Source organism: Pituophis catenifer, unplaced genomic scaffold, assembly GCF_029215685.1.
Source record: "Pituophis catenifer annectens isolate HBS135680 unplaced genomic scaffold, rPitCat1.0.hap2 SCAF_2, whole genome shotgun sequence".
In the NCBI taxonomy this organism is placed as follows: domain Eukaryota; kingdom Metazoa; phylum Chordata; class Lepidosauria; order Squamata; family Colubridae; genus Pituophis; species Pituophis catenifer.
The window spans coordinates 147,696,640-147,707,648 of record NW_027256882.1 but is presented as its reverse complement, the minus strand read 5'-3'; the positions used below and the strand labels follow the sequence as shown (position 1 = coordinate 147,707,648).

General features: G+C 40.6%; 1 protein-coding gene across 2 annotated transcripts in view; it reads right to left on the bottom strand.

Moving 5' to 3' along the window:
• Positions 1-2,633: 2,633 nt before the first annotated feature.
• Positions 2,634-11,009, bottom strand: part of PECAM1 (platelet and endothelial cell adhesion molecule 1) — a 65,081-nt gene continuing 56,705 nt past the window's right edge. For both annotated transcript variants that reach the window (XM_070937738.1, XM_070937739.1), the window contains exons 15-16: positions 10,371-10,393; positions 2,634-5,579 (exon numbers count right to left, since the gene is read on the bottom strand). In XM_070937738.1, the coding sequence (XP_070793839.1) occupies positions 5,550-5,579; positions 10,371-10,393 (53 nt within the window). In that variant the 3' untranslated portion in view covers positions 2,634-5,549. The remainder of the gene's footprint in view (positions 5,580-10,370; positions 10,394-11,009) is intronic.

Here is an 11,009-nt window from a genome sequence, read left to right as displayed (position 1 = left end):
AGCAGGTTCTGGAGAACTGGTAGCAGAAATTTTGAGTAGTTCAGAGAACCGGCAAATACCAACTCTGGCTGACTCCAGGGTGGGGTGGGAGTGGGGATTTTGCAGTATCCTTCCCCTGCCATGCCCACCAAGCCACACTACGCCCACCAAGCCACACCCACAGAACCGGTAGTAAAAAAATTTGGATTTCACCACTGCCTCAGACCTCTCCTCAGGTATTGTGTGGCCTCTGACCATCCTACTTTACTCATTCCCATGTTGGATTATGTTTAGGTAGCTTTTCAGTTCTACTTTAAGAACTTTAAATTCCATGTTTGTGTTGAATCACGCTGGGAATCTTAAAATATTGTATATTTTTCAGCTAGATAATAGGGCTGACTGGCAAACCTTCACAGCTGCTGCATTTTGTGGAGAGATGGTATAGAGGTAATTTAGTGTATTGATAAGATGCTGGACTAGAAAGCAGAAGACTAGTTTCCAGGCCTTTTTGGGCATAAAAGCTGGCTGGGTGACTTTGGGCCAGTAACGCTCTCTCAGCCCAACCCTTTTCACAGGTTGGTTGTTGTGGGGAAAATAAGTGGTGGCAGCATTATGTATGCTGCCTAGGGATTTACAAAATAAAGGAAGGATATAAATCTAACAAGAATGACTTGTATATATAAAAAACATTTATATTGCCTAATTTCCAAATGGCAACCAAAAGATACTTCTTCCTCCCAGAAGACCAGCAAAGTGAGAAATGGTGAGCAAGCAGCATGTAAGGCATAATATATGCAGATAAATTATATCTGATTCTTTTTCAGGGTTCTTCCCCTTGCCCCTGCCTCAACTCTGGCTAATAATAATGGACTGTGGGAATAACCTTGGGAGACAGGAGGAAGAGCCACAGCCAAGATAACAGTCTGATAAGAGAAATCTGAGTCCAAAAGTGGGACAGGGTGGAGAAAATATCTCAGAAGGGACCCGTTAGCCTTGCGAGGTAGACCAAACAGGAAACATGGCCAGATTAGCTAATTCTACTTTATTGTAAGGCTACATTAACAGAACCATGGAAGTCTGAAAGTACATTTCTAACCCACAGCCCCAACCCAAGTCTTCTTTATAACTCAGGAAACTAGGGAGGATCCCTTCTGAGCCACTTGGCCTACCTCATTCCTTCTGTGGATTAAACTGCCTTTTATCTGATCATTCCCTTGGCTGTGTCTCTGTGCCTTGTTTTCTAAGGTCATTCCCACATACCATGACATCACCCTCCCTAGTACTCTGGAAAGTAAAAGCAGGGGAGCGGGAAGTGGTTCCAGACCTGCAAGATTCTGTTATTGTAAGTTACAAAAAAAAGTAGTATTAGTATTCATGATTTTGGCTTCCTAGGTTGGATTACGGAATAGAATGGAATGGAATAGACCTTGGAGGCCTTCTAATCCAACTGCCTGGTCAAGCAGGAGATCGTATTCCCGGGATGGCAACCTATGGCATGCGTGCCACAGGTGGCACACGGAGCCATATCTGTGGGCACGTGAGCATTGCCCGAGCTCAGCTGTACATGCAGACGCTGGCTAGCTGATTTTCGGGCCTTCCAAAATTGGGAAATGGGCTGTTTCTGGCCTCCCCAGGGTAGGTGGGGAAGGCCGTTTTTGCCCTCCCCAGGCTCCAAGAAAGCCTCTGGGGAGAGCAAAAAATAGGGCTTCCGGGCCCACTGGAAGTCAGGAACCGGGCTGTTTCCGGCCTCCAGAGGGCTTCCGGGGGGTGGGGAAGGCTGTTTTCGCCCTCCCCACACTACAAGAAAGCCTCTGGAGCCTGAGGAGGGCAAAAATGGGCCTTCCGGAGCCCCCAGAAGTCGGGAAACGGGCCATTTCCAGACTCCGGAGGGCCTCGGGGGGGGAGGGAAGGCTGTTTTTGCCCTCCCCGGGCTCCAAGAAAGCCTCTGGAGCCTGGGGAGGGAGAAAAAAGGGTCTACTGGGCCCAACAGTAACCTTTTTGTCATTGTGTGCCAAAAGCGGTGGGAGCATGGTGAGCACTTGGGGGGGGCATTGAATGATGGGTGTAGGCACGCATGTGCATGACACCCCCCCCCCCGCACTCCCTCTGCTTTTGGCACATGACGGTAAAAAGGTTAGCCATCACTGTCGTATTCCATTTTAGACAAATGATTGTCTGATCTCTTTGTAAAAGCCTCCAGTGATGGAGCAAGCGGTTGGATTAACTTCTGAAGGCAAGCCGTTTCACCAATTAATTGTTCTCGCTGTCAGGAAATTTCTCCTTAGTTCTAAGTTAGATCTCTCCTTCAAAAATTTTCATCGGTTGCTTCTTGTCCTGCCTTCAAGTGCTTTGGAAAATAAGTTGACCCACTAGTCTTTGTGGAAGCCCCTTAGATATTGAAAGACTACTATCATGTTACCCCTAGTTCTTCTCTTCATTAGACTACACATATCCGGTTCCTGCAACCCTTCTTCACATGTTTTAGTCTCTAGTCTCCTAATCAGGTAATAATAAACTGGATAATAATAATCAGATAATAAGACCTGCAGAGTTTCTACAAAGCCCACCTCTGTCTCCATTTTAGTATTTCCAAGATCACACCCATATAATTAATAGGAAAGAAAATGATTCTTCACCAATGGCATTCAAATTATTTCTTTAATAAAATACCACATCAAATTACATAGAATAACATCTGAATAGGAAAGCATGGTCTGGATTTTGTATGCACATCAAGAGGGATGTTGCAAAGATTCTGCAGCATGATTTCATGTTGTGCTTAAAAGCTGGGGTACAGCATTTTAATATTTTGCTAATGAAGACCTAAATAGACTCACTCTTTCTATGAGTCACAATAAAGTTTCTTGAAACATGGATACTGTTCTTCATGTTAGAAGTGATGTCACGAATCTAGACCATGAGAATAATCACAATGTTTGTTTACAGACCATTTAACAGAAAAAAAAGTTTAACACTTGACTTTATGGTACATTAGGATTTATTCGTGTTTTACCAATAGTAATGTTTTTTTGTTTGTTATGTTGGATTCTGTGTATGTGCTTGTTCCTAAACACCAATGAAATATGAATTGATCAGGGATTTTGCAAAGATTCTGCAGCATGATTTCATCAGAGATATCATAAAAACAAAAGCTCTTGTAGACCATGAGGTCCAACCTTCTGCTGCGTTCAGGAGATCTAGAGCTACAGCATCCTTAAGTGTTGGGCCAGCATCTGCTTGAATAAAGGAGAAGCTACTATCTGTCTCCATAAGAGATTTAATTTTGAACTGCTTTTACCACTGAGGCATTTATCTTGATTTTTAAGCAAAGCTTACTTTCTTAAAGAATTATCTTTGAGGATTTGTTCACTAGCTTCTTTCAATACGGCTAATCCTGCATTTGTACTGGCACAGTAGATTATGCCAAAATCTTTCTTGCCTTTAACTCAATACAATGCACTTAAATGAAAGCCATGTGGAATACATATTATAAATTAACATCGGAGTTCATTCTACCCATCAGTTAACACTGAGGTAAACTTGAACGACAAAACTTCACTCAGACTCGAATGTGGATAATTTATTCCAGTGGCAAATTGCTCTCCAGAGATTTGCTCCTCAGAAGAAGCAATGGCAAAAACAGCAGTTTATAGGCAAATATGGTCCAAGGATTGTTTCAAGAAAGTAAGACAATGTTGGAAAACCTGTGGTTCTTCAATCAGGATAAACAGCCATTCCCACAGGCCCAGCCAACATGGCAGAGAATCAAGAATGCTGCAATTGTCCTAGAGCAAGGGTGTCAAACTAACATTGTCACATCTTGTCACGTGACATATTGGGACTTTTTCCCCCTTCGTTAAACTGGGGGTGGGCATGGCCAGCATGTGACGCATCTGGCCGTGAGTTTGACACCTCTATCCTAGAGCCTCTGATTTATGCAAAAGCTACATTAGAATAGACTGAATGGACACCACAGATACCATGGGGTCATGCCAACTAGCTATTCCTCCATTTATTTTTTTGTAACTTTTGAAATAACAATACATACACATAGTCATTGCATCAAGATCCTATGAACACTGATTATGTTGAATGTGCATTGGGGAAACAGATAGGAAACAGGCTCCTGATACTGTTTTGTCCCCATATTTGTTTAGTCTAATATCTGTGCACTGTGTCAGTATTATATACAGTATGTATCACTTAACCTTGGCTTATTGAATACTTCATCATAGGCTGGGGGTGATGGCTTAGCATATTGTGGGAATCAAATCCCACAATTTTGAGCCTGGTTTAGCTCAACAGACAGAAGCACTGTAATTTAACACCAGCTGTCTGCAATTAAAGTAAGATCGAATCTTGCCAGGCTCAAGGTTGACTCAGCCTTCCATCCTTTCTAAGATAGGTAAATTGAGGACCCAGTTTGTGGGGGCAATAAGCTGACTTTGTATAAATATACAGAAGTATGAAGGCTATTGCTTAACGCACTGTAAGCTACCCTGAGTCTCCGGAGAAGGGCAGCATATAAATCAAATTAAAAAAAAAAAACATTGTAACTTAGGAAACCATGATTAAGTAAATCATGCCTTAGAGTGATGTGTACATTTAATATTACTATCATGATTATTGTCAGGCCTTGATTTTCTAGGCATAACCAAGCAGCTCACCAGCCAAGAGAATTTTAGAGTTCAAAGAAGTTATTTGAGATTATTTGACAAGCAGCAATTAAAATTCAAGGCTGCACCGCAATTGATTAGTCTCTTGGAGGGGGGGGGGATCAAACACTTTGCACAGATGTACTTATTTAAAAGCTATTGTCAGAATGGCATTTGGTTCTTATGGGACATGTCCAGCTCTGAGGAGTCAGATGTAATGGGAGAGCTATTTGTTAGAGCAAGTAATAGCTCTTTCTAATTGCACATTTCAAATAGCAGCTCCTTTAAGGGCATTTTTATGGTCCATTGCGAACGGATATTTGTGACAGGAGACAGGCACATGATTAAATATTTCTTACCACTTATCTGGCCAAGGAGAACTGACACATTTCATCGATGGTGCAAAAGTGACATGAAATGTTAGACAATGTTTTGCTTTCCCATGTGAAAGACATTTTTGCGTAGACCACATTTCAATCTGGAAGCCACTGTTTTGAAATTTGAAACACCAGCAGTGTTTGTGCCTGCAACTTCATTGCCAGACTGCTTGCATGGTTTTCTAGGACAGGGAAGTCACTACCAGATAATGTATCTGGCAGGTTTATTTTCTGGCTTGAAAGATTCAGAACAACCAACCAAGATGGCAAATACGTCTTGTAAATACATGCTTCCATTTAAAAATGGCATTAAAAAAAATATGGAACAAACATTTGGAAAGTGTGCCTCACTAGGTTATGGGATGGCAATGGCAAACAGCAAAAGTACTGTATACTGTAGATGCTCGGTTCACCCCACAGGGGTTACCAACCGCTCAAGCAAAGTGCGACTTCTGAAAGCACCTAAATGCTGCAGAATAACTGGAACTGGTAGGACATCCTCCATCTTGTTTTCACGGATTTCCTCTGCCATCTTTTCCTAAGTCCCATCAGGAGAAGGTTCTATTCTCTGCAAGCAATGAGATTATAATGTTAGAAGAACTAATGAAACACGTGCTATGTGCTATGCACAATAAATACAGTACTGTACTCTAACCACTGCGCCACCTCGGATCTATATAACATAAGGTAGGTTCTTGGTATATGAAGTTTAGCCTTTTTTATAACGTCCTTATCATCTACAAGTTGGCTTCATAAATTGATCGAGGGTTTGACAGAAAGGAAAACTTGGCTCTAGATTTTTTCCATGTCATGCAAGATTTCAGAAATCACTACCATGTCCATCCTCTTAGATATTTGTTTTCTGTTATAAAAATTCCCAGTTTTACTCATAGTGTAAGTTCAAGTGTAAGGTAAAGAAGTGCTTTTTTATTATATATCTTTGATTTATACGGCCACCCATCTTGCTGCAGCAACTTAACACCACATAAAATACAATATCAAATAAGAACTACCATAGTAAACAACAGTATATAAAGACCATAATGGCAATTGAGGGCAAAACCCAATCAACACACAATTTCACGCAAGAAATACGCATTTCTAAGACATATATCCAATTACTATTCTAGAATAGTAGTGTTTGTTTATTTCCTAAGTATCTCACATTACCATTTTTAACATTTTCTTTGAAATGGACACTGTAAAGTAAGTTTACATCTTTATCATTTTACCACTTAAAACATATTATATATATTGTACTAAAATCTCAATAAAACAAACAAATGTATCTGTACAAGGAGGTAAAAGGATTGAAGGAGCATAGTCTACGAAATCAAGTTGTACTTCTGAGGCAAACCAAACAATACTAAATTAGTGTTTTATGAAGTAGTTCCCTTATTGTTAAGATATTTCCTTTTAATATGTTTTCAGAAAGTGGTGGTAATATTAAACAGTGCAGAAAGATTGCCAGTTCTGATTCCAGGAAGGAAACCCACACCCAGTTCCTTTCTGAGTAACTCAAAATTTGCCCGTGAAACTTTCAAAACTAGCTTGGGATAGCTTACATTATGAGTAGCATGCCTCAGGGTGAAATTCAGTCATCCAGGATTTGAAGTGGACAATGACAAACAGTACTTCTATGAGCTTCTATTTTATGTCCACTGGAAAGTAGGATGACATCTTCTAAAATAACTCCAAATATCTACATAGTTTACATTTGCTTCAAGTTTCATTATACTTTGAAACTCTCCTAGTTAGTTTGATTTCAAATAACAGAAATAACGGAAGTTTAACAGGGAATCCGTTAAACTATACAGAAGGCTATTGGTCAGCTATGCTGATTTCAGTTCCTTTCAGAGCATCTTCTAAACAGGTGAGTTTAATTCGTATAAATCGCAACATTTGTTTGTAGCCACTTTTAATTACACAATTAATTTCATTTTGCATTTTTCTCAAACAAACAAAAACTGCTGGGAATTGGTAAACATGCAGTGAAGCAATTGTATCATGTATCCATCTTAGAACTCATAAATATCAGATGGATAATGATGTTAGTTTGTTGCTGCTAACATCTTAAAGAATTAAACCAATAATGGTATAAATTCTTATTAATTATAATCCATTTCATCAGGTGTACACAAAACCTTCAATGTTTAAACCGCTTTCTTGCTTGTCATGAGGAAAGGCATGTTTCATATTTGCAAGTCAAGGAAAAACACTAGCCAATGAGGCTTGTCCTCTCAGGACAGTACAAAATATCTCTAGAAAACTGATTGGCTGACAGATGACTGTCAACCAATCAGAACTTGCTTGCTAGTCAATAATTATAAGTCTTATTCTGCCTTCTCAGGTCTGGGTCTAAACTCACAGATCTCTTCCTGATCTTAAAAAAAAGAGAGAGAAAAGTAAAGTATCTTTTCTCAGTGTTTCTGTAAACACTATGGTGGCAAAGCTCACAATGACTCATCAGAATTCTATACTCTGCCTCCTTTTTATACTCATGCCAGCAGACTGTTGTAACAGATTCACATCAAGTTGGAAGGTGAAGCAAGCTGAAAAGGCATCATAAACAAACCCCAAACTGCAAGATTCATAATATGCATTCACTGCATGGAAACAACATCTTCCCATCTAATACAAAAATATAGTGAAATTCCTTACAACTGTATCCCTCCAGTTACGGTAACTGGGAGTTCTGCACAGCACTCATCTCACACAAGTACCTGCCTTGTTCCTTTGTTAGAAATACCTCAACAGAATTTAACAGGCCACAGGAGTTATACGACCATTCTCAACAAGGTTACTGTGTGATGACATAATTGTTCAAATGATCAGCTGAATCTTGAATTTTGAAGAAAGGATCCTGAGCAGAGGTGGGTTTCAGCAGCTTCTGACCAGTTCTGGAGAACCGGTAGCGGAAATTTTGAGTAGTTTGGAGAACCGGTAAATACCACCTCTGACTGGCCCTGCCCCCATCTATTCTCTGCCTCCCGAGTCGCAGCTGATTGGGAGGAAATGGGGATTTTGCAGTAACCTTTCCCTGGAGTGGGGTGGGAATGGAGATTTTACAGTATCCTACCCCTGCCATGCCCACCAAGCCATGCCATGCCCGCCAAACCACACCCACAGAACCAGTAGTAAAAATCTTTGAAACCCACCACTGATCCTGAGGTATAAAGCTTTAGATAAAAGGGCAGGCTCGAGTTTAGATTATCCTTGAAAGCTTTCAGGAAAGGAGACTCCAGAGCGGTTGATTGCATGACTGAATTTGTGCTTAGGAAGTGTTCACAACGTTCGACCTAAATATATGTTGGCTTGAGTTCAGAGATTACAGGATGCTGAAGGAGGAGAGGGATAATGTTTGCAAATTCCTTTGTTCCCTTGAAAAATTGCTCTGGAGGGTTGAAGGACCCTCTAGAATAGTTCAGAAAGGGACACGAAGAGCTCAAGGACAAGAGGATAAATTTAAATCATCTTATTTTCCAGTGGAAGCTAGTTCCTGATCCCTCAGGGTTCTTTCTCATGGCCACATCTTTGTGCTTTCCTCCCTGTGCTTGAATTGGAAAATATATTAGCATTAATAGCACTGACCCCACACAGCCTATCATTACGGCATATCCACTCTGAGGCCAGGCTAGGCAGCTTCCGGATAGTGATTGTAGATTCCATGATGTCCTTTACTTTCCCATTCAGTGCCATTTACACTGGGAAATCCAACACCTACTGCTCTGTGAACATGCAACATACTGTAGGAATAGAATACAGAATAACAGAGTTGGAAAGGACCATGGAGGTCTTCTAGTTCAACCCCCTGCTCAAGCAGGAGATCCTATGCCCGTGATGGCGAACCTATGGCAAACGTGCCACAGGTGGCATGCAGAGCCATATTAGTGGGCACGCCAGCTCAGCTCTGGGGCACATGCGCACGCCGGCCAGCTGATTTTCGGGCCTTCTGGGCCCACCAGAAGTAGGGAAACAGGCTGTTTCCTGCCTCTAGAGCAGTGGTGGGTTCCTCCCGGTTCGGTCCGGTTCGGCCGAGCCGGTAGCGGTGACGATATGACATCACCGAACTGGTTCCCCTCCCCCCGCCCTCCCACCCCCTCACCCCCCATGTTATTCTTACCTTTTATTTATTTTATTTATTATTTATTTATTTATTAGATTTTTATACCGCCCCCTCTCCCGAAGGACTCGGGGCGGTGAACAGCCAAAGTTAAAAACATACAATATAAACAATTAAAATACGTTTAAAACAGAATTAAATCTACAATGGCTCCCCAATTTAAAACGCCTTACCCATACCCCTATAAATAAGACGAATTTAAAATTTAAAAATTTAAAATTTCCACATTTAAAAAGGGGGAAGATTTAGGCCAGGCCAGCTTGATAAAATAGAAAAGTCTTAAGCGCGCGGCGGAAGGTGCGCAGATCCGGGATCCTATGTATCTCCGGGGGGAGCTCGTTCCAAATCGTAGGTGCCCCCACAGAGAAGGCTCTCCCCCTAGGGGCCGACAGCCGACATTGTTTGGCCGACGGCACCCGGAGGAGCCCCTCTCTATGGGAGCGTACTGGCCGGTGGGAGGCTATTGGTGGTAGCAGGCGGTCCCGTAAATATTTCTGGTGCTTTGGAGAATAGGTTGACTCTCTCCTCTCTGTGGCAGCCCCTCAAATATTGGAAGACTGCTATCATGTCATCCTTAGTCCTTTTCTTCGTTAGACTAGACATATCAAATTCCTGCAATCGTTCATCACTCTTTCTAGAGTCTCAATCTTTTTTTGTATGTGCACTTAGTTAGCCTCATTTTTTTACTATTATTTATTGCATGCTTCTTCTAACAGGTTTATCAAATGTTTTTTAGAGGGTTCTTTTTTTCCTGTGGTCTCCAGCACTGTAGACAAAGAAATAGTAGTAATGTGGCATTAGACAGCCAAGAGCAGCAGACATCCTCAGTATAGCCAGGATCAACAAGGTTTGCAATGGGTTGGCAATGTACATACAAGTTGACTAATACCCAGTTTGTATGTATATTGCATTGTGGATGAGGACAATCTGTTATCACACATTGTCCTAATTCACAATACAATATACAGTACATACAAGTTGGGTATTAGTCAACCTGCATGCTCCTAATCCAGGACAATGTAATCCTTGAAACTATTTCAGGCATTAAATTTATTACATCTTTCTGTTTATTTATGACATACAGCCGATAGATTCAGAATACACCTAATGAAGTGCAATAGACTCTAAAAAATATTTATTTATGAATCAAATCCAGACAACTTGGCTTCTGCTTTGACAACTGAAATATTAAATACTTCTCCCAATATGTACCAGTCAAATGAAAAATATACTTACAGAATGTCTGTTCTCCTCAGCATCTGAAAATAATAAGATATAGATTAAAAATTACCACTTTAGTAGACAAATGTACACTCGATCACTCTAACATTTTCCTTTAAATAGCTCATTATTTACATGTATCTCACCTTTCAAGGTGAGGTTTCCACAGTCTTTGCTTAAATAAACCTAACCCTTTCATTTTTTCAGATAAAGAAAAGTCAAGTCTGAGGGTCCTTGGTGCTCTTTGAGCTTGGTTGTTTTCTTGCAGACATTTCATTACCCAAACTAGGTGACATCTTCAGTAAGGTTTAATTGTTTCTGACAATAGCATAGCATTCATTTATTGGGAGCATACCAATGGGAGCTAGAATATTTTTGATGAATCCACTCTTTACATCAATTTCAGAAATCAAGAAAAAAAAATGTTCAAAGCATTCTGATTTGATGGCTATTATATTCCTTTTCCCAAATTCCTGCATAAACCTGAGCAATTTACCCATTGAACAAAGTAGGATTTACTTTCAAATCAATATGCATGAGGCTAAAAAAAGCAAAATTTGTTAGAGTAATTCATAAACATGCCCAGTTTGTATTATCTGCAGAGAAAACAAAAAAGAAAATGGTCCCCAAACTGGTGAATGTTTCAAGGGTGAC